The sequence below is a fragment of the Callospermophilus lateralis genome, chromosome 9 (assembly GCF_048772815.1).
Source record: "Callospermophilus lateralis isolate mCalLat2 chromosome 9, mCalLat2.hap1, whole genome shotgun sequence".
Classification (NCBI taxonomy): domain Eukaryota; kingdom Metazoa; phylum Chordata; class Mammalia; order Rodentia; family Sciuridae; genus Callospermophilus; species Callospermophilus lateralis.
Window position 1 is genome coordinate 6,378,315 of NC_135313.1, and position 19,795 is coordinate 6,398,109.

The 19,795-nt window shown below is 43.4% G+C and overlaps 1 protein-coding gene across 3 annotated transcripts in view; it reads right to left on the minus strand.

The window, feature by feature from the left end:
* Window positions 1-19,795, minus strand: part of Dgkd (diacylglycerol kinase delta) — a 97,341-nt gene that overhangs the window by 66,911 nt on the left and 10,635 nt on the right. For all 3 annotated transcript variants that reach the window (XM_076865666.2, XM_077110243.1, XM_076865667.2), the window contains exons 2-3: window positions 2,850-2,960; window positions 1,291-1,371 (exon numbers count right to left, since the gene is read on the minus strand). In XM_076865666.2, the coding sequence (XP_076721781.1) occupies window positions 1,291-1,371; window positions 2,850-2,960 (192 nt within the window). The remainder of the gene's footprint in view (window positions 1-1,290; window positions 1,372-2,849; window positions 2,961-19,795) is intronic.

Below are 19,795 nucleotides of genomic sequence, written 5' to 3' on the forward strand. Positions count from 1 at the left end.
ATTCCAGCAACCGAGGCAGGAAGATCACAAGTTCAAAGCCAGTCTGGGCAAGTTAGCAAGACCTCAAGCAACTCAGCAAGACCCTGTCTCAAGATAAAAAATGAAAAGGTCTCAGGGTGTAGCTCAGTAGTAAAGCACCTCGGGGTTCACTTTGAAGGTGAAAGCAAAGGAAAGGAGAGGAAAGAATGCTTTGGGCTGGGGATGTGGCTTAGTGGTAAAGTGCTTGGCTGGCAAATACAAGGTCCTGGGTTTAATCCCCAGTGAAAGAAAAGAGGGCAGGGGAGGGGAAACTATATAGCCATTAATATGATACACATTTTGGGGCTGGGGTTGTGGCTCAGAGGTAGACTGCTTACCTAGCACATGCAAGGCACTGGGTTCGATCCTCAGCACCACATAAAAATAATAAAATACAGGTATTTAAAATTTTTTATTTTAAAAAAAACAATAATATGTTACACATTTTGATCAACTGACATGGGAAAATATCCATCAAAAACGTCAAGAGGGAAAAAAAGGACACCAAAAAAAAAAAAAATCAGTCTATCTCAGAGCACATGTAAGTAAAAATACAGATGTACAGAAATAGTGGCAAGGGCTGGGGATGTGGCTCAAGCGGTAGCGCGCTCGCCTGGCATGCGTGTGCGGCCCTGGTTCGATCCTCAGCACCTCATACAAAGATGTTGTGTCCGCCGAAAACTAAAAAATAAATATTAAAAAATTCTCGCTCTCTCAAAAAAAAAAGAAAGAAAGAAAGAAAGAAAGAAATAGTGGCAAATGCTTTGCAATAAGAAGCTGTTTATCTCTGAAGAGTGAGAGGAGCACTTGAGCTTGTGCATTCAGAACTTCTGCAGAAAGCACCACATAAATTTCACAAATTTGGAAGGGAAGCAGTTTAAATGTAATAAAGAAGAGAAATACACCAAAACATTAACATTCTTATGTGGCTGAATTATGGCTGCTTTTCAATTGCTTTAACACATTTTTTTTTCATTTTCCAAATTTCCCACAAATTCACAAAAACATTTTTTTAAAAAAACCTTTCAACCAAATTGTTAAATGTAAACTACAACACTTTCTTCAAAAATTTCTTTTGTGCTTATATGTGCCAAATTCTCAATTACTCTCCAACCGTAGTATTATTTCCAGCATTAGATTCAAAATTTACCAAGAATCATTCCAATCAGGAAGAAAAGCATGCAAGAGGCTGAAGAGCCTGCATGCATTTGTTTAAATTAAAAAGGAAAGCCAAATGAAGTAAAGAATCAGAAAGGTATGACTGAGTCTTACCGTAAAACTATTGTTGACATTTTTGGTGCTGGATTCAGCTACGCTGGCATCCGTCAAGTCCACCTCGTCAAATATGATTGACTGGAAAGAAACAAACACCAGGATTCAGGCATGCCAAGACAAGTGTGTCCGAAGCACTAGCATACCCACCATTTTCCCGACCCCCACAAACCAGGTTCTTTGAAAATGGCACATGATCAATAAGCTGACAAATTAATGCAGCCAACCTGACCGCTTCTAACAAAGAGCATACATGGAACTCACAGGGATAGTGCTGTGATTTTTGTTTTTAATCCAGACAGCTCATCAGTGATTGCATTAGTGGAAACAAAAATTTACAAACAAATAAATAAATATTTTTTAAAAATTACAAAAACAATACCAATACTTCTATATTTATTTTTTAAATCAAACACTACTATTAATAGGAAGGTTTCACTTTTTTAGGGGAGAGAGGGAACCAGGAACTGAACCCAGGGGTGCTTTACCATTGAGCCACATCCCCAGCCCTTTTTTATATTTTATTTAGAGACAGGGTCTTGCTAAATTGCTGAGGCTGGCTCTGAACTCGCAATCCTCCTGCCTCAGCCTTCTAAGTCGCTGGGATTACAGGTATGCACCACCACGCCCAGCCAGGGTTTCACTTTGAAATGTGAAGTATGTCCTCATGCAATGGTCCACCTGACAGAAAGCCTGTGTTGTACTGAACATCCTCCATCCTTCTGGTTTGTTTTTCCATCCAGCACATTTAGGAGAAAGGTCCTAGTTGCAATAAACTAATCCAGGGAAAGAAACAGACCCTAATATCAGGGATCTGACTATAAAGAAAACCAGGGAGCCAAGCAAAAAGGAATTGAGTCCTGGAGAGTAACAGTCAGTCTCTAAGCAAGGGCTAGGGATGAGGCCTGAAGATTCCCTTTTTTCTTCTCTCTCCTAAGCCATCCACCATAGACTCTACCTCCTGTTTACTGTTCCCTCAACTCTAAGGAGCACAAACAAATAAAGCTAATGGCTGGAAAGCATACAAATAAAGAATTTCACATTTCTGGTCACACCCCAAGAAGCCCAGTATGCTTCAAAACCACTCTTAGCTCATAATAAGAAATGGGTAAGGCTGTGGTCCCCATCTTCCTGAAGGGACAATGTTCCACTGTGGTAACTCTGTGACCCTCTTCTGCTTTTCCCATTAGTGATGAGTGACATCAAAGAAAAAAAAAATGAATAAATTTTGTAAGAAATAAAATATGCCTTGAGACAAACAAAACCTAACACACCAGATTGCTGCAAAGCCAGCTGGAGTGTGTCTCTCCCTCTAATAAGGGCCTGCACTCTGCCCTTAGTGCATGCTCCTTGTTTTACCCCACAGGGGTTTCTTGAGATGGCTCTCATTCTCCCTTGAATACATATCTACTTTCCTAAGTAAACCTCTGTGTATGCCTCTAGAGGGTAAGAAACTAGCTGGAAAGAACAGGTCTGCGAACTGGAGCTCCCCATCATCCCACAAGAACTCAGTCCTCCCCAAGCTGAGCTCTCTGAGTGTTCCTGTCACTGCGCCTCACCTTTGCAGTTTTGGCATAGTACAGCGTTCGCCCACGAAGCTTAAAGTATCTCCTTTTTGATCGCTGGAATGAATTGTTCTGCTTCGTCAGCATCCCCTCCTTGATGACAGTCTGAAAGACAAAAACATATTCATGAACTTGCATTTCTAAGGCCCATCCAGCTGACACACACCCCAGGGTGGCTGATGTGCATTTGTGTCTCTGTGGGGCCAAGCAGCCTACCAAAGAAGTGCTCCTCACACTCTCAGACCATGCCCTGAACACAGCAGTGTGCTGTTGGGGAGGCCCTGGCACATCCATTCTCTAAGGGCCAATGGCATGCCTGTGTCAGGCAGAGTGTCAGAGGCCCAGGTGTGCCCCAGATATATGCCCAGCAGACTAGCAAAGGGGAAACTGAGGCTTGCAGACTGCAATAAGCAACAGCTGGGAGGACAAATGGAACACAAGGCCAGCACATTCTCTAGCTTTAGCATTTGCTACATTTCAGCTATTCTTGGCCCTATCTCTGTGTTCTCTGGCCTCCTGCCATTTCTCAGGATCCTGCTGCCAAATCTGCTTATGTCCATTTCTCTGGGGTTCAGCATAGCTCCAGGCCTGTGCTCTACTCACCCCTCAGCACAGGCATTCGTGCACAATAAGAGATAAGTGCCACAACTAGAGGCCCTGCACCCATCCCATCCCAAGGCCCTGAGGAGCCTACCACACAGAGTTCATGTCTCAGAGAATCTGTAATATACCCTGGCTCAGGAAAAGCAAGAACAGAGGGATACAGCTTCTCTGGAGCTGTCTTCCCCTATGCATCCCATGTGTTAGACTCCTAATGGACTGACCCTGCACCCCACTTGAGAATTAAATGTTCAAGGACCTACACAGTTGAAAGATGTCTCAAGCCACTCAGAGCTCAACACAGTCAACACCAATGAACAGGAGCTAGAGGTGAAACTCAGTGGCAGGGTGCTAGCCTCACATATGCAGAACTCTTGAGTTCAATCCCCAGCACCACAGGGGGGAAAAAACTAATAAACACACCACACAGGAAAACAAGAACCAGGCTCTCAGCATTTGATACTTTCTTATACCATACCTAACAGAAATCTCCATTCCACAATGAGTCTAACCTGCAAACAGTGAGAGAATCTACAAAAATTCTGTTAAGGACATGCACTCTTAAAGTAACTTTTAAAAGCAATGTATGTAGGAAATATCTAGGCATCTAAGCCCACTTAAAACTTCCTATAACAAGCTGGGCATGGTGACGCATGCTTGTAATCCCAGCGGCTCGGGAGGCTGAGGTCAGGAAGCTCTCAAGTTCAAAGACAGCCTCAGCAATTCAGTGAGGCCCTAAGCAACTCAATGAGACCCTGTCTCTCACTAAAATCCAAAGAAAAAAAGTGGGGGGGGGGCTGGAGATATGGCTCAGTGGTTAAGTGTTCAACCCCTGAACCCCTAGTAACAACAACAACAACAAAAAAAAAAAAAAACTTCCAAAGAAGTTTGAGTTACACAAAGGCAAAAGAATGGCAAGAGTCCATCAGCCTACTCATCACAGGAGAGGGAGCAGGACACGAGCCCAATCCCACCAACCAAACACATAGGGCCAGGCCCCAGGCCCTTGGCTGAGCACTCAAGAACCAGTGCACAGAACTTGGGGTCTCCTCTCCTCACTGACTGCAGGACATCCTCCCAGGGCCACTTCTGGGCAGGGTGGGCCACACATGTCAGCATTCACCACCACTTCCACCACACTCCCCATTCACCCCCATGAACCCCATAGATGGAGTCTGTGCTCCAGTGCCCAGGGGGAGAAGTGCTGACAAATTTACTTATACAGCGGTTTCTACCTTCACCTCCTTTCAGTTAACTATCGATTGCCAAGAAGAAAGAAAAGAGGAGCCCAACATTACCCATGAGCCAGAAAAGACACATCAGCTACAGTCACTATCATGAAGATCATGTGCCAAAACAGAATCACCCAGAAGCCAGGACATAAACCAGTCTACAGTATGGAAGGACTGGTAGCTGGAGTTTCCTTCCCAGCATCATTTACAGATCATAAAGTTCATGTTAAATACAACTGTACACAACACCAGTCCTCAGACCATGGGGCATACTCCATGAGATCCTCTCTTTGTGGACTTCAAAGGACTCACTCTGAAGATACTTCTCACCCCTCATTCATCTTCCTTACCTCTGCAGGGGAAGAAGAAATCACTTCCATCTCTTTCATAAATGCAGTTTTTTGAAAAAGAAAAAGTTAACAAAACTACCAAGCCAAAACCCAAAAAATGAATAAATTATCTTTAAAGGACAGATGCTCAGGTCATTTTTCTTAACATCTTTCACCACCCATCTCATACAGAAAAGAAAAGCAAAATTAAAATCCAACACATACACACACACACACACACACACACACACACAAACACACACACACGTCTTTCAGAAAGCGGATGAGAGCCTGCGATCTCAGGCAGCCCAAGGAGACCTGCCGTTCTATTTATAGAACAAGCATGCTCAGAAAAAGACTCTGGTGGGTTTCAGCGGAAAAGGCTGGGGAAAAGATAAAGACCAGTATTTCTTTGAAGCTTTCTCAGAAACTGCATTTCTTCTCCTGATTCGCTGCTCCTGAATACTATAGATATGCTGCAGAATATTTTTAAACACTCAGTCAAAAGCAATGAACTAAAAGCAGTCGAGAAAATCACACCCCAGAAATGTGCTTTGCAGTGGGCAGCCTATGAGAGGCTCCCACAGGAAACATTGCTGTGCTGGCAACCCTCCCTACCCCAGAGAGAAGCAGAAGTCAGCGTCAGACCTACATGCTCGCTCAGTTCTCAATCAGTGCACAAACAGAAGGGACAGCTCTGTCATTCCAGGGTAGCCTTATCACAATCAGAGACAAATATACAACACATACCAAGAAAATGTTCAGTCACCAGTCAGATAAAGAACAGCAAGTGGACAAGCCAGTACTCCATCCACCTCCAACCAAGAGTAAGCAGGTGGGACCTCAAGGCAGAACCAGAGTGATAAAGCCAACAGAGTAGGAAGCCTGAGCCTAAGTGTGGCCCTGAGAGCCACAGCCACCCACAGACCACACAGACAAATCCATCCCCAGGTCCAAGACCACAAGGCCCTTTTCTGTGTGAGACAGGGGAGCAGAAGTCTCTAGTGGTTTCTCCTCCCAAAGACAGCTCTGGAAATAACTCTGAAAAGAGAGTCAAAACAGTGAGCAGAGAAGGTCCACAGTAGGCTCCACAAGCCCTGGTCAAATACACACTGCCAGGTATCCTCTGAAAGGCACCATGAGGGTTCCATCACAGGGTGAGGATATCTCTTCTTTCCTGCCTCCCTCTCTCAAACACAGAGCAGTGTTGTGAACAGAAGTTCAGACCAGAGGAGGACAGACAGCTGCATAAGGTGGGTGCTCAGGGACAGGGGACATATATAATGCCCTCCAAGGAAAGGCTACACACCACACACCTTAGCAAGTACCTGAATAGGTGGGAGAACAGGGCCTGGGGCCTCAGAGGCCACCATGCTGCTCCTCAGGCTAGAGACAAAGACCAACAGGGCAGGAAGGCTAGACAGCCCTCAGATCACTGCCTGTTTCTCATAGGTCACCAAGCCCTGAATGAGGGAGTGGTGGCTCAGAAGCCCACTTGAAAAAAGATGAGGAGACAAGACAGAAATCTCAGATGACTCCAAAGCATCCAGCTGTGGGGAAGGGTGCAGGTTTCCTTTTGGACACTTGGAGTATATGGCCCCAAAACAGCCAGGGAGTTTGGTGTGAAGCTGGCAGCCAGCTCTCACAGTCTATGAGGTCCCCCAGGGAGAAGGTATGAGATTTCAGGAGGCCCAGGGAAAAAGGATCAGGGGGCCCAATGATTCTGGTTCAGGGGTAGAAAGGAGGAGGGGAAGTCAAAAGAACAGTGACAAAGTGGTCAGAAATCAAGAGATGAGTTCATTGAGAAGTCAGCATCAGTGATGCGAGCCCAACAGCACAGTGGTAAAGGCCTGGGGGAAAGTCACCAGGCAAAGCAGACTGGTGGCCAGGCAGAGGGCAAAGCTACTCCAAAAGGTACCTGAAAGCAAAAGAAGCCAGGAGGACGGGGTTTTTAAACTTGCTTATTTCTTGACTTTTTACTCTGACTCACTATTCTTGTGTTATGATACATTTCTATTGGTCACAGAGGGTTTCCCTGTCCCAACATGCTCTAAGCCATAACTAATTCCCATAGCTACAACACTCAGAATGCTTCCGCTCATTCAATACTATCAACAAAGCTTCAATGGGGCAGAATCAGTGGTAGACTCTTTCCCCACCTCTCCCCAATACTGGGGATTGAACCCAGGGGTGTTCTACCACTGAGCTATATCCCTAGCCCTATCTATCTATCTATCTATCTATCTATCTAATCTATCTAATCTACCGATTCTTGCTAAATTGCCACAGCTGGCCTCAAATTCACAATCCTTCTGCCTCAGCCTCCCAAATCACTGGAATTATAGGCATGCATCAAAGCACCTGGCTATGGTAGAGTTCTTGTTTGTTAAGACCAAAGCCCTGAGTTCCACCCCAGCACCACAAGACAACAACAAAAGGTTTCAGTGCAGATTTCCATTGCTAAATATCTACCTATGTCCTCAACTACTCCTTATAGCAAATTGCTAGAGGTGGAGTTTGGGGATCAAAGATCCCCCAGAAACAGGCCTTTGAAGACTAAAGCCAGCTTTGGAACAGAGGTGGCACTACAGACAGGGAAGACACACTACTCAGAAACGGGGGATAAGACAACAGGCTCCTCCCCTTGACCCCACAGTCACAGTGAGTCCCAGGCAGATTCTAGATGTGATATAAAAGCAAAATTTTTAAACTTTCAACAGACAATATAGGAGCATTTCTGTACAACTGTGAAACTAGGAAAAGATTCTAAAATATGAACATCCTAAACCAAAGATAGGTTGCTCAACTCAATTAAATTGCAACTGAAAACTTCTGTTCACCAAAGACACCTCAAAAAGAAAGAAAAACTGCCAAAAACCAGAATACACAAGGAACTCCCATAAAACAACAAAAAACAAAAAGAAAATCGGTAGACAGCACAAATAGGCATTCCCCACAAGAGTAAGTGCACTGCTGACTGCATGTGATGGGGGCCAAGCCCCGGCTGGAACTCAACCACATAAGAAGCAAGCAGCCTGCACACTGGGGCTCTGGTGGGGTGGGGCCACTCGCCTGCCACAGCCTTCACAGGTGTGCAGGCAGTGTTCTGTGTGAAAAATGGAAAGGAAGAAACAGCGCTAATAAAAAAAGGGCTAGAAGTGTAATCTCAGACTAACCGTGCCTCATGGGTATGTTTAAAATTCCATTTTACCTGGTAAAGGAAAGAGAAAAAACAGCTGCAAAGTAGTCAACTAGTAAGAGAATCAAGGTACTCTTCCAAGGTTTACCCTTGAAAGCCAGGAAATGGGAATGGGGAGGGAGAAAGGAGTGGAAAAAAAAAAGACAAATGTTCATTTTTTTTTTTTTTTTTTAGTTGTAGATGGGCACAATACCTTTATTTTATTTATTTACTTTTATGTGGTGTTGAGAATCAAACCCTGTGCCTCACACGTGCCAGGTAAGTCTTCTAGCACTGAGATAACACCAAAGCCCCGCAAATATTCATTTTAACTATCAATTTGTCCCAAAACTTTTGTTGCCCTTCAACAAAAAAATTACATAAACCTGTGTTAGGCAATAGCACCCGAATTCACAAAGTCCAGAAAGAGTGAGAATATTAGCATAAGAAATTAATACATAAAAGGACTACAGCAATGCTTCAGTGAAAAGAAGGTAGTAAAACCTAGTGCTATAAACAAGCACATCACCTTAAAATTTCATGAGCATTTTTTATGACAAATACATATGGTCTGTGAGTCTGACACTAACACTATATTCAATTAACCAATAGCAAAACTGGTCAATAAAGAGACTGAAAAACGTGTCAAGGTTAAACAGCTATTAACAGTTCACAAAGGAAACCTCCTTATTCCTACCTCAAAACTTCTAGGGTTCATAATTCATGAATACACTAATTCATGAACAGGAAACAAAATAACATGTTCATTTAAAAAGGCATTATTCTAAGATGCTCAGCTTGTATAAATGAAGGAATTTACCTTTGTTTGATCTAAATCGAGAGTTGTCAATAGATATGTGCTGAAGTTTAATTTTTGCCTATGAATATTTTTGGCCTGAATTTAGGGCCAAGTTGGCATCTTAGTTCTGCCATTTACTAGCCACATGGCTTTGAGTGAGTTACTTAATCTTTCTGCCCTTCAGTTTCCTAATCTGTAAAATGGAGTATTGCTAAAGGTTGTGTGTCCCTTTTCCAAAATAAATGGGACCAGAAATGTTTCAGGTTTTCAAGTTTTTCAGATTTTGGAACATTTGCCTAGACTTCCCTAGTTGAGCATACTTAATCTGAAAATATGAAATCCAACATGCTCCAAAATTCAAAACTTTTGGGGCATCATGTCAATGTGCAAAAAGTTGGGGATTTGGGAGCATCTCAGATCTTGGGTTTTTAGGTTAGTGATTTTGAACATGGACCTGCTTCCAAAGCTGGTGTGAGACCTGCAGAATGAAAGACTCCCATGTGTAGTGGATACAAGCATCCCTCCATTTATACAAGCTGAGCAAGGGTATACAAGTAAGCCACGTGAAACATTCTACACATGAGCATCTCTGTGGAGGGCACACCCAGTCAACTGCTATGCTGGAGAACTCTTCTCAACTCTGCAGAGCCAGGCCCCACATTTGGCACTGCCAATCAGAGAGGAACTCTATATGTGCTTTTTTCTAAAGACCCCCAAAAGTCCAAGGAAAGATGGCCATTCTCCCCGCTCTTTCCACTTTGAGATGGGATCTCACTTTGTTGCTCAGGCTGGTCTCGAATTCTGGAGCTCAAGTCATCTTCCTGCCTTACCTCCCAACTACAGGAGTATACCACCACAGCTGGCAGGACAGCCATTCTTAGCAGCCAGTAGAACCCAATTTCCCCTTTACCACTATGCATTTTTCTCCTCCAATGCCACCAAAATTAAAAGCCTGTATACCATTCAAGATTCCACTAAGAGGAGGGGAAGTGCTTCAGGAAAGTCTGAACTAGAAAAGGCAAAGAGTGGCTCCAAAACATAATGTTCAAATCCCCAAGAGGGGATCCTAGATCTGCCTTCATCTGGAGATCACAGCCACATTCCCTAAATTCAGGGGCACTTCTCAGTGGTAGGGCCAGACATTGCAACAGCCACAGCCGCCACACAAGGACTCCCTCTCCACACTAACAGGACCTCTGCTCTGAATAAGGCAGTGGAATCTACAGAGACCCTTCATGGCAGTCCTGACCACCACTTTCTCAGTCCTGGTCAAAAAGACCGAAGCAGAAGTCCTACTGGGGGTGGGGAGGTGGGCAAGTTGCTTTACTAGTGTAAGGCAATACTGACAGCTTCAACTCCCCTTTTTTCCTTTCTACCTAGAACAAGTTACGCCTCGTTCTGCAACAGCCATACTGAGGCCAGGAGAAAGAAAGCCTGGATCCTGATGACATCGAGGAGCAGCCCAGCACATTCCTGTCTGACAGGTCACTGTCATCTATTACTGAAAGCTGGTGTCTCCAGAGTCCAAGTTTCCACACCCATAACGTTCCTCATCTCAAACCTCTCTTACTGACCCCACAATCCAGCTTTCGTTACCCAGTATTTCCTCTTTAGTTAATACTAACAGCATCATCAAATTTAAAAGAACCATCAGGCACTCTCAATTCTTTTCTCCTTCATTCCCCATTTTAACTGGCTACCCAGGATTATAGATATTCCTTGTTAAAATATTCAAGATTCTCTTCCTGACTTCAAATTCCCACTTTAGGCTTAAACCACTGTCTCGTCTCTGTGCCCGGGTGTGACCCAGACCACCTGTATCAGAACCCAAAAGCACATGATAAAAATGCACATCACTACTCCACTTCCCAACAGCCAAAATCCTGGGAATACGCAATTCTGACAAGTACCCAGGTGGTTCCTTTGCACTTGACATTTAAGGATCCTGTTCTTATGAGCCCTCCCATCCTCCTACCATCCTTCTACAACAGTTCTCTTCCTTCCAATTGGTGGCTCTGAACTCCAACTGCCTCCAACTAAATCACCTGGCGGTCTCTGGGAAACACTGACTCCAGGCCCCACACCACCAGTGAAGTGGTCACTGATGGGGGAGAAACAGACAAGGAGTCATAATATAATGTTTAACCCTCCCATGTAGTTCCAAATGAGCATCAGGCCCAAGAACCCACACCACCCACTCACAGACCTGCCCTGGCTTTCTTTGTTTTTGTTGTTTTGTTTTGTTTTCTTTGAATACTGGGAGTTGAACCCAGTGAAGGTCTACCACTGAGCTACTCACCCAGTCCTTTGAGAAGGCAGCACTCTGTTGATTAGGTGTTGATAAGATGTGAGCAAAGTGGTTCTTGACATGCTGCCAGGACTACAACACAACTTGCCCTGAGCAGAGCACCTAGAAATGCCACAAACATGCCTACCCTTCCATCCAGCAAGCTACCCTCAAAGATGTCCTGGCAAAATACAAAACAAGATTTGCACAAGGCTATCTGCTGCAAATTACTACAGCAAAACACTGAAAATAACCCATAGGTCCACCCAACAGGTAGGGGTTGATAAAACCATGGTGCATTTCTAAGATGAGGTAGTGCACAACTACAAAAGCATCAAGAAAGAGGTCTTGGGCTGGGATTGTGGCTCAGAGGGTAGAGCGCTCACCTAGCATGGGCAGGACCCAGGTTTGATCCTCAGTACCACATAAAAATAAAGGCATTGTGTTGTGTCCATCTACACCTAAAAAAAAAAAAAAGAAAGAAAAGAAAGAAAGAGGTCTTCACAAGTTGCCAGCTTCCCAGCCCGTGTAGGCTGTATCTGGAGAGAAGTCCTGTGCTCAATTCATACCACGGGCCTGTCAGGGACATTGCTTCTCATTTCCTCACCAACACCCAGGTCCAACCACTGCTGACACCTACTAATCTCATTCGCAAGTAACATCCTTCCAGTCTGTCTTCAAGTGTGTACATAAGACAGGAAAGTGAGCATATATAATATACAAATTATTTAATAACCTACTTTTCCTTGTGCTTCACTCTTCTATCACAGATGCTACGGCACTCACTCAGATGCCAAAGGTGTCACATAAACTATGAACTTACCCAAGAGAAAACTGAAGTGCTCACACATCAAATGGTTTGAATAGCTGGTTAAAATATGTCCTATTTATATCAAGACTTTCAACTCTCTGCTTAGTTAAGTTTAAATTTATTTTCAACACAGAAGTTAAAAGTTTAAACAAAGGGCAACATAAATAAGTTGCCCCATACAATACATATTTACTGGGAAATTTAAACCCTATGTTTTAATAAATCATGTTCCTGTGTATATTTGCCTACTTAAATTCAATCTATTTGATCCAACAGTCCTGACAGCTCCAGTTGTGCTTCACAATGTTCCAGAGAAGAGGCTGAGCACAGACTTCACCTTTCACACTGGAGCACAGCATCCTAGGCATCCATGTACAGACACAGCACTCTCTCTATGGAATCCTCACTGATGGGGACAGTGTTATGCTTGTGCTTCTGTCATCTTTAATATAAAACAATACAAGCTTATTTTAGAAAATGTAGGAAAGTAAATGCAAAATAATAATCCAAACCCACCACCCAACATGATTCCTAGTATCATTTTGGAAACTTCATCTTTCCTCCATGTGGTGTTTACACACAGCTGAATGACTCCTGTAAACAGTTTTGCCTCTTTGTTTCCCCAACAGCATGAAGCACTGTTGGCACTGTCCACATGCTGCCTTCCTCAACCATCAGGGTGGGCGGCTGCACCAGGTGACTTGTGCTCCCTGTCAGCACACCCTACCACTTTCCAGCTGTGTGACCTGAGGCCCAGGGACTGTGGTCTCCTCACAGCAACCTTCAGACAGTTGTGAAGGTGAAATGTGACAACCCATGCAAGTGTACAGCACAGGCCAGCACCTGGCACCAACCAGCTGGTGTTACCATAAGACCCCCGACTCAGTTCATGGAGAGGTCTGGTGCAGTTTCTTCACCTGGGCTTGGACAAGGAAGTTGTTGGTAACTTTTATCTGGTCCTGGGGCTAGAACCACACTAAGCTCTACCACTGAACTACACCCCAACCCCCATTTGCAACATTTCGTATGTAATAGTACAATATACATGTTGTGCATGATGTCTTTAGAACTATTTCTGAAGACAGGGTCCTACCAGAGGGAGTTATTCTTGGAGTTATTCATACACTAAGGAGTTTCTATACACAACATCCAGATGCAGTGGCTGAGCAGCCGGGTGCAGAGACTCAGGAGGCTGAGGCAGTATGGTCACACGTTCAAAGCCAGCTTTAATAACTTAGCAAGACTTTGCCTCAAAAATAAAAAGGGGTGGAAATGTAGCTCACTGGTAAAGAACCACTGGGTTCAATCCCCAGTACCAAAAATAAATAAATAAATCTAGTTCATACAAAATACTAGTTAGGAAAAAAAAATACACTTAGGCAATTTTGACTGCTAAACATAAAAATATACACTCAATCAGACACACACACACCTCATAGTCCTGACAACCCTGCGTTTTACTTGTCCTAAGGAAGCACACAAACACTTTCAGGCAGTCTGGGATTGTGGCTCAGCAGTACAGTGCCTGCCTAGCACGTGCAAGGCCCTGGGTTCAATCCTCAGCACCACGTACAAATAAATAAATAAAATAAAGGTATTGTGTCCAACTACAACTAAATACACACACACACACACACACACACACACACACTGGGCGACGTGGCGCATGCCTGTAATCCCAGCAGTTTAGGAAGCTGAGACAAGAGAATGGACAGAGGTCAAAGCCAGCCTCAGCAACCGCAAGGCAGTAAGCAACTCAGTGAGACCCCATCTCTATATAAATAAACTACAAAATAGGGCTGGGGATATGGCTCAGTGGTCGAGTTCCTCTGAGCTCAATCCCTGGTACCAAAAAAAAAAAAAAAAACAACAACAACTTTCAGCCATACAGAGAAAAAGGAGACAGAAGACACTTCCCAGACTTTCATCAACCAGACTCTCAGCACTGGAGTCCACCTTTATCAAAATGCTCTGAGACCCAAGCAAATGGGACTATACCTAATAAGATCTGTGTTATTTCAAATTTTACCAAACTGTAAAAAGAACTGAAGCAAGTTTCCGTGCTTAAACATGAAACGTAGAATAGTTTTATGACAAAAATTCTAAAATGCAGTGGTGAGTGGTGGCACACACCTGTAATCCCAATGACTCAGGAGGGAAGATTCCAAGTTTAAGGCCAGACAGAACAACTTAGCAAGACCCTGCCTCAAAATTTTAAAAAATAAAATAAAAGGGTTGGGGATGCAGCTCAGTGGTGCGGGGGAGGGGGGGCTCTGAAGTGTAGATTTCCTTCTAAATGATTTTAATGTATAAATGTCTTCTACTGAGAAAACTCCACTGAGCAGGGCGCAATGGCGCACACCTACAATCCTAGTGGCTTTGGAGGCTGACAGGAGGATTGAGAGTTCAAAGCCAGTCTCAGCAATGGCAAGACACTAAGCAATTTAGAGACCCTGTCTCTAAATAGAACACAAAATAGGGTTAGGGAAGTGGCTTAGGGTTGAGTGCCCCTGAGTTCAATCCCTAGTACAAAAAATAAAAAAAAAAAACTCTCCTCTGAAACCCATCCAAAATGGTCAAGATGAGCAGCTACTCCTGAGAGACACTTCTGGCTCTACACACTGCAGTGCCATCTGTATCCTGGAGAGGCAACTCCACCTGAAAAGATGGCCCTCCTCACACTGCTGCGACACCACTACCACATATGGGAGAATTAAGTTGGCCCTTTACCTCGCACCACATACAAAAATGACCCAAAACAGATGAGACTACATAAAAGAGCTAAAAATATAAAACTCTTACAAGAACATAAGAGTAATCTTTCCAACCTTGGGTTAGATTTGGCAATGATTTCTTAAATATGGCACCCAAATCACAAGCAATCAAAAAAAAAAAAGGTAAGTTGAACTTCGTTAAAATTAAAAACTTTTGTACCTCAAGGAACATTATCAAGAGAGTGAAAAGACAACCCAGAGAAAATGTTTGCAAATCATGTATCTGATCTGGAATATATGAAGAATTCTTACAACTCAACAACAAAAAGACAATCCATCTTACAATGGATGACAGAACTGAATAGACATTTGTCTACATAAGATATACAAATGGTCGAGTCCATGAAAAGATGCTCAACATCACGAGTCATTAAGGAAATGCACATTTCCACAAGATGGCCATAATCAAAACAAATAACAAGTATTGGCAAATGTGGAATAACTGTAACCCTCCTAACTGATGGTGGGAATATAAAATAAGGCACCCACATTGGGAAATAATGTGTCAGTTCCTCACTCTGGCAAACGCAGAAGTACCCAGCAATTCCACTCTTGATCTATACCCCAAAGAACTGAAAAGAGGTATTCAATTATTTGTACATACACACTTAAAGCAGCTCTAATCATGATAATCAAAAGGTAGAAGCGAATCAAATGTCCATCCACAGATGAACTGATAAACAAAATGTGGTGTGTGTGTGTGTGTGTGTGTGTGTTGGATATTATTCAGCCATAAAAAAAGAACAAAGTCCTAAAAAAAGTTCAACATGGATGAACTTTGCAAACATTTATAATACTAAGAAGTCAGTCAGTCACCAGCTGGGCGAGGTGACCCACACCTGTAATCCCAGCAGCTCAGGAGGCTGAGGCAGAAGGATTACAAGTTCAAAGCCAGTCTCAGCAACTTAGTAAGGCTGTAAGCAACTTAGCAGACCCTGTCTCAAAATAAAAAACTTTAAAAAGGGCTAGGAATATAGCTTAGTGGTAGAGCACCCCTGGGTTCAAACCCCTAGTACCAAAAAAGAAACAGTAGCTTTCTTCCTTCTCTCCATAAGTACAAAGCACTGTTTATCAGGGAACAAGAGTCAAGCCAAAACTAGGAGAAGGAGACAACTCACCATCGTGACATCCCAGATACCCTTAACTCTCAGGAGCAGAGGAGCAGAGCCAGACAAAAGTGGGTGGCACATGACCTTGAAATGCCCACTACTCAAGGACACAGCCTACATGGAAGGACACAGGAAAATAAGACCACTGCACCACCCCCCATCCCCACTGCACAGGAGGTGAACAGGCAAGAGGCCACAGGCCTGTAGCCAAACACAGTGGCCCATCCCAAGGGAACTGGGTGCTTTTTCCAGCAGCCATGCACAGAGTGTCAGCCATTCAGAACCACTGACTTGCAAAAACCACTCAAGGACCAATAAATCAAAACAAAAAAGAGATAGTGGGAGACTAAAGACAAACTATCCATAAAACATGTGTATACATTCAAAATGGACTTCAGAAAATGGAAGACCATTTTAGAAAATGTATACTTCCTGTCATTAATAAAATCCAGGAAGACACTTCCTTTTAAATTTAAAAATTTAAACATTTTTTAAAGGACATGGAGCACCAAATGAGAACAGGATGAAATTAGAAGATGACAACTAAGATTCAGACCAAGATTAGAAAAAGAAACAAAAGTCATCATCCAACAGCCAAATTAAAAGCCAACTACAAAGAACTAATGGGGGAAATCTAGAATACAGAAAGCATCATTGGAAGCAAAAAAGAAAAAAACAGAAAGGTTCCAGAATACCGTAGGATGAAATGGAAGAAGAGAAATGACCAAGAGAAAGCTCATGGGCAAAGTGGTGAGAGGACAGATCTTCCAACCTGCAAACAGCAAGAACTTCCCAAAACAAAATTATCAGATGAAAATGAGAGGCAGAGGAGACCCAAGCTTTCCCAATACACAGAATGCTACCAACTCATTTAAGAGGCTGGTACAACCCTAAACCTAATCCAGTCCAAAGAGTGAAAGCAAAGACTTGCCAGCCTGATGCACTGAAACCACTGGGCACTGAGGGAAAAGCAACACAGGAGACGTAGGAGGGAGTGGCCACTTCAGCCACAGGATGCACCTGCCCATCTGCCCCACAGCCCCAGCTCAAAGGCGAAGACAGATGGCAACACAGCAAACAAGTCCTCAAATACCAGAAAGCCAGGACAAAGGGGCTCTTCTGGGAAAATAGGGATAATGTGAGCATCAGAAAGAATGACTGCCCCTGACTATAAAACACTGAAGGAAAGAAGTCATGAGTCCACAATAATACTCAAAATAAAAAAAAAAAAAGGAGGAAACATTCACCTCCTTTGGAGGTAACATCCCTGAGCTAAATCCTTACTCTGATGAAAGACAATTAAAGAGAGAATCCCACAATCATCCTGCCTTTTTTAGGAGGAACTGTAGCCCTCCCCCAGACCAAGTGGGAAAACATCTTTACAGAAAAATACTAACCCGGCTGGGGATGTGGCTCAAGCGGTAGGATGCTCGCCTGGCATGCGTGCGGCCCGGGTTCGATCCTCAGCACCACATACAAACAAAGATGTTGTGTCTGCCGAACACTAAAAAATAAATATTAAAGAATTCTCTTTCTCTCTCTCTCTCTCTCTCAAAAAAAAAAAAAAATGTATCAACCACTTTCTTCTTAAAAAAAAAAAATACTAACAGAGGGCTGGAGGTACAGCTTTGCAGCAGATCATCAACTAGCAAGCAAAAGGCCTGGGATTTGATCGCAGCACTATTAAAAAAAGAAAGAAAGAAAAAAATACCAACAAATAAATATGGAATAAATTATAGAAAAGGGGAGGGATCTCTATTTTGCAAACGCTTCTAATAAAACTGATTCAGTCCAGGTGCAATGAAGCATACCTGTAATCTTAGCTATAAAGAGGCTAAGGCAGGAGAATAACAAAATTGAGGCCAACCTCAGGAACTGAGTGAGACTGTATCTCAAAAAAATAAAAGTAAAAAAGGCCTGGAAATGTAGCTCAGTGGTACAATGCTTACCTGGCATGCACAAGACCTTGGGTTCAATCCCAAGTACTGAAAAAAAGAGAGAGAGGGAGAGAGAGACGGGGGTGGGGGGGGAATTGATTCAGGCAAATATTATGTAGAAAAGCTAAAAAAAAAAAATGGTAAAAAATGGTATTTGTGGAACTGGGGTTGTGGTAGAACACTCGCCTCACACGTGTGAGGCCCTGGGTTCAATCCTTAGCACCACAAATAAATAAAGAAAGAAAGAAATATCAACAACTTAATATATATATAAATGGTATTTGCACAGTGTCAAAGAATCACCTCATGGGGCTGGGGTTGTGGCTCAGTGGTACGGACTTGCCTAGCATGTGTGAGGAACTAAGTTCAATCCTCAGCACCACATAAAAATAATAAAGGTATGTGTCCATCTACAACGTGTGTGTGCGTGTGTGTGTGTGTGTATATATATAAATATATATAAATATAGATAGATAGATATAGATATAGATATAGTTGTTGTTGTTGTTTGTTTGTTTTAAAGAATCATCTCACATATTACTTCCTAACTGCAAAGGAAGAATCCTCATCTGCATGAAAAGATCAATCATCTCACATAAGTCAGGAGATGATGTGCAGAGGGACAAGCCGACAGGACATACTTCCTGCAGGATGCAGGACAGAGCACAGAGTACCCTATATTCAGACTGTCCAGAAGGCTGGCGAGACTAAGAGTCTCTGAGACCTCTCACATCCAGTTTATAGGAAATATGAAAGATAAAAGAACAATGAAAAAGAACCAGAGGAAACCATCAGGCAAATCTAGAGATTTTACAAGACAATTGCCCTCCTCTCTTTACAAAGTTGATGTCATGGGGGAGAAGACTGCTGAGGAAGCCATTCTCAGTTAAGAAAGTAAAGAGTACTAGGGCACAGTGGTGCTCATCTGTAATCCCAGCGGCTCAGGAGGCTGAGGCAGGAGGATCACAAGTTCAAAGCCAGCCTCAGCAACTTAGCAGGGCCCTAAGCAACTCAGCAAGACCCAGTCTCAAAATAAAACATAAAAAGGGCTGGGGATGTGGCTCAGTGAAGAAAGAAAGTAAAGAGCTAGGACAACCAAATTCAATGCACAAATTTGACAAGTACCTGGTTCCCAAAAGGAAGCCCATAAAAGACACTTTGGTTCAACTGGGGAAATTTGAAAATGTTTTTAGATATTAGGGGCTTGGAAATTACAATTATTTTTTAGGTATAATAATGGTACTGCTATTTAGGAAAATTATGAGATACATGCTGAGGTAATCAGGGGTAAATATGCTGCTGATCTCTCTCTGGGAACTGGCCTTCTTCCCCTCCGCCCTTTCCTCACCTCCCAGTCCTTCTCCTGTATCAACTTCTCAAAGCCCACAGCCCATCTGACCAGCCCTGACCGCAAAGCTTCTCTTCCCCAGTGCCCACACCAAACCATGACAGAGTTCACACAATGTCCCCTCTAGTTCTCCCTCAAGTCCAACTAATTCTGCCAGAATTCCTATCACAACGTTGGCCCAGCCTGCCACCATCTCTCCTAGCCAGCCAGGATCAGTAGCATCCACTCAGGCAACCCAGACACAGCCAGAGTCATCTTTTCAACCCATATCCCATCATCAGGCTCTTTTCTGAAATCTTAAAGCAACAGTATTCCATTAGCATAGTCCCCAACCCAGCTCTCCAGACATGTGTCACCATGAGGGGGCTCCTTGACCCTTCCCAGCTCTAATCACACCCGCTTCCTTTCAGCCCCTTCATTCTCCCAGGCTTTCTCCTGCCACAAGGCCTCTGCATAACCCCTTTGATCAGCTACCCACTCCTCCTGCTGCTCCTCCTCAGTTCTTTTACTAACATTTAAAAAAAGATATTTCCCAC